The sequence below is a fragment of the Coenobita brevimanus genome, chromosome 24 (genome assembly GCF_032717465.1).
Source record: "Coenobita brevimanus isolate Jiangsu-jjx chromosome 24, ASM3271746v2, whole genome shotgun sequence".
NCBI classification, from domain to species: domain Eukaryota; kingdom Metazoa; phylum Arthropoda; class Malacostraca; order Decapoda; family Coenobitidae; genus Coenobita; species Coenobita brevimanus.
In genome coordinates this window covers 50,716,906-50,720,150 of record NC_136977.1, presented here as the reverse complement: position 1 = coordinate 50,720,150, position 3,245 = coordinate 50,716,906, and the positions used below count along the sequence as shown (strand labels likewise).

The 3,245-nt window shown below is 47.0% G+C and overlaps 1 protein-coding gene across 1 annotated transcript; it reads left to right on the top strand.

The window, feature by feature from the left end:
- Positions 1–1,966: 1,966 nt before the first annotated feature.
- Positions 1,967–2,935, top strand: LOC145393377 (uncharacterized). The gene has a single exon (XM_080267475.1). It carries the CDS (start codon positions 1,967–1,969, stop codon positions 2,933–2,935), a length of 969 nt encoding a protein of 322 aa, XP_080123601.1.
- The last annotated feature ends 310 nt before the right edge of the window (positions 2,936–3,245 follow it).

Below are 3,245 nucleotides of genomic sequence, written 5' to 3'. Positions count from 1 at the left end.
GCGACGTGGCTGCATCTGTTCTAAAACTGGTCTGCGGAATTTATCGCATATACAGTACTCGTATGTATTCTCTGATGGGTATTGATAATTATCATCATTGTCATTGTTACTTTTATCATCATCGTCATTGTCAGCGTCTTCGTCGTTGTCGTCGTCGTCTTCATCTCCGTCATCATCATCATCATCATCATCATCATCGTCATCATGATCATCAACATCATCACTATCATCATCATCATCATAACCCACTTTTCCATATCAGAATTTTCCTTGGTAGATGTGGCCATATACTTTACTCTTTACCCAGAACAACCCTTGGCACAGAGACGCTTATCATGTCACACCTGGCTCACGAGTGACACCTGCTCGTCGTGATAGGTGTAGAGAGAGGGAGGGAAAGTGTTAGGAAAATGTGCGTTATAGTCAAGGATGAAAATTGTCCAGATATTTCAGTTTTACATCTAGCTTTCCTGGGCTGGATAATATTCCTGAGCTGAGAAAGGCATGGTAGGTTTCTCTGTCCATAGATGATACTTCTTAATAATGTCATCTTGGACGCTGATGGATATGCCTGAAATGTGAAACAGATGCAGTGTTTTGTCTTTGACTATACTGTATATGATTCGTTCCCAGTATACAGAGGCGATTACACGCATATTTGAGTGTGTGAGGGAGTGTGATGTACTGTTAAAGTGGATCGTTGCAGAGGAAAGGCAGACGCCCATGGAGTTTCACTCCTTTCAGGATGTACCGTCGGGCATAGGCGGCACACAAGTACCGCATGATTAATTTAACTTTAATATTGCACTTGAATTATATTTTGTAATTATTTGTATCTTGATAAAATGGACAGTGCTTGCAAAACTGACAGACGAGAGAGAATTAACCCATAAGAACATACAAAAAGAGGATGATTGATGTAGGTGGGTTGGGCCATGCTAGGTTATGCTACTCGCCACTGAGAGTTCTCCGGAGGTCTAGAGGTTATGAAACTATCGCGATTACTGTGCCATATTTAGAATCAAACTGGGAAGGAAGCGATATTGAATTTCCCAGGCAAGCTCACGAGATTACGACCGTGTGTAACACTGCAACCGTTGCAACAAAAACGACACAAGATCGAAAAAATTGAGGAGTCAGTAAATGACCCCATATATGCAGGAAGATTATCAAGCAGAGTGCATAAGTGGAAGGTTTAAGCACCGGGAGAAACAGCCCATCAAAGAAGAGGTAAAGAAGTGGCACACTGGAGAGAGGGATGGGTGGAGAGGTGAGACGGGAATCTGGTGGTGTCAGGTGTGGGCGGTTAGTGTTGTGGAAGAGCTGGTAAAGCGAGGGTGCTCGCTCTCCTCCTCTCCTATCCGACCTCATCACACTTGGACACTGTTGTAACCCCGTCTGCTGTTGGATAAATTTTTGAACTGTTGGTGCTTATGTCGGGTATATACCTCTGAATCTGAGCGCATCTAACGTTGAATTCTACACTTACTCATATAGTGCTGATTTAGTACTGAATTTTAGACTCACAAACGCGCACGTGGCTAAACATATTTTATATTTCTCTGTCGACTCTGAGCGCATGTGATATTTACTTAGCGCATCCAGCACTTACTTCTGAACTCTTTGCCACATAGCCATTAAAGTTCTCCTCATCTTATCATCCCCTTTATCAAATTAATGCGGTGCAAGGGATGGGGTAGCCACTTGGATGTGAAGCACGTATTTTCTCCATCATGACCTTATGACGGACGCAGATTTCTTTAAAAGGACAGAATTTGCGGAAAAAGAATGTCTCCATAAACTAAAGTGCTGTTTATTTTAGAGTAACAGATAGCAACTGCGTTTAAAGACTGTGAGATACTAGTTGAGTTTAAAGACAAGTGAGACACCAGTAGAGTTTTAAGATAGTGAGATACCATTAATGATATACCGATAAGGAGACCGGTGAAGGAGCAGCAACGTAACAATGATTCCGTCAAAGAGGCCACGGATGGAGTGCCTAGACGGAGGTACAACCACCTTGCTGGCTGGTGATACAGTGGACAGTAACAACAACCGAAGTGACACCTGTGGATCGACTTATGGTGACAGGAAGAGCGACCATTACGACAGCAAACACCACGGCAACACACACCACGAAAACGACCACCACGACGGCAGTCATCACCAGAGCTATCTTCACGACAGCAAACACCATGACGGCGATCACCAGGACAGCAAACATCAAGGTCAGGGTCGGGTGGGCGTGGGCTGTAGGCGGCCAAGGGTTTGTGCGGCCAAGTACGAACTGAGACCCAGGTCACTGAAGTCGCGCTACTTGTGTGACCCTGAGTGGAGCCTGCAGGACCCCCTGGATCATAAGCCGCGTACACCCCCCCTGTCAAGGTACCGCAGGAAGACTGCCAACGCCCGCGAGAGATGCCGTATGCGGCAGATCAACAATGCCTTCGAGAGCCTGCGTGGCGTGCTGCCCTTGTGGGTGTTCCGACGCCGGGCGGCCACCGATATGACTAAAATCGCCATCCTGAGGCTGGCTTCAGCCTATATCAGGTCCCTGCAGGACATGCTGGACGGTAACGCTCCCCAAGACACCTGCGCCTGGGTCCTCTCCAGCATCTTTGGTGAGGAACACGAGCCCCAGCAACCAGAAGTCACCCTCGTCGATGCAGATGGCGTCCCCAGCAAAGCGCAACCGCAGCCGCTGCAGCAGCAGCAGCAGCAGCAGCAGCAGCCGCAGCAGCAGCAGCAGCACTTGGCCCAGGACACGGACCTGTTCACGCTGCTGTGCGAGACCGGGGAGGCCACACCGCTAAACGACCTAGACACGTTTTCTGCGGGCCCGTCAGACTCGCACACTGACCCTGTTAAGCTGTTCATCAACTGTGACCCGGACATCCCATGGCAGCAGCAGCAACAACAAATGCTCGTCACTTGACACCCCCTTACATACTACACACGCACACAAACACACTCGCACAAGCACATTCGAACCGAGTTTTCTTATCACACAGTGGTTAGGTGGAGAGAAATTATCATGACTCTGATGTACTGGTTATGACAAAGACAGTGAAGTAGGAGGACAGTACCTGATAATATACATTTCTCAACTGTGATACTGGTCCATACATTATTTTTAACATCAACATCACCGTCATTACCCTGTTTCCCAAGAATTTAATGAGTTAGAATACATAAATAGAGATCACGTATACAGCCACGTTCATAAGTAGGGATACACATCTGCT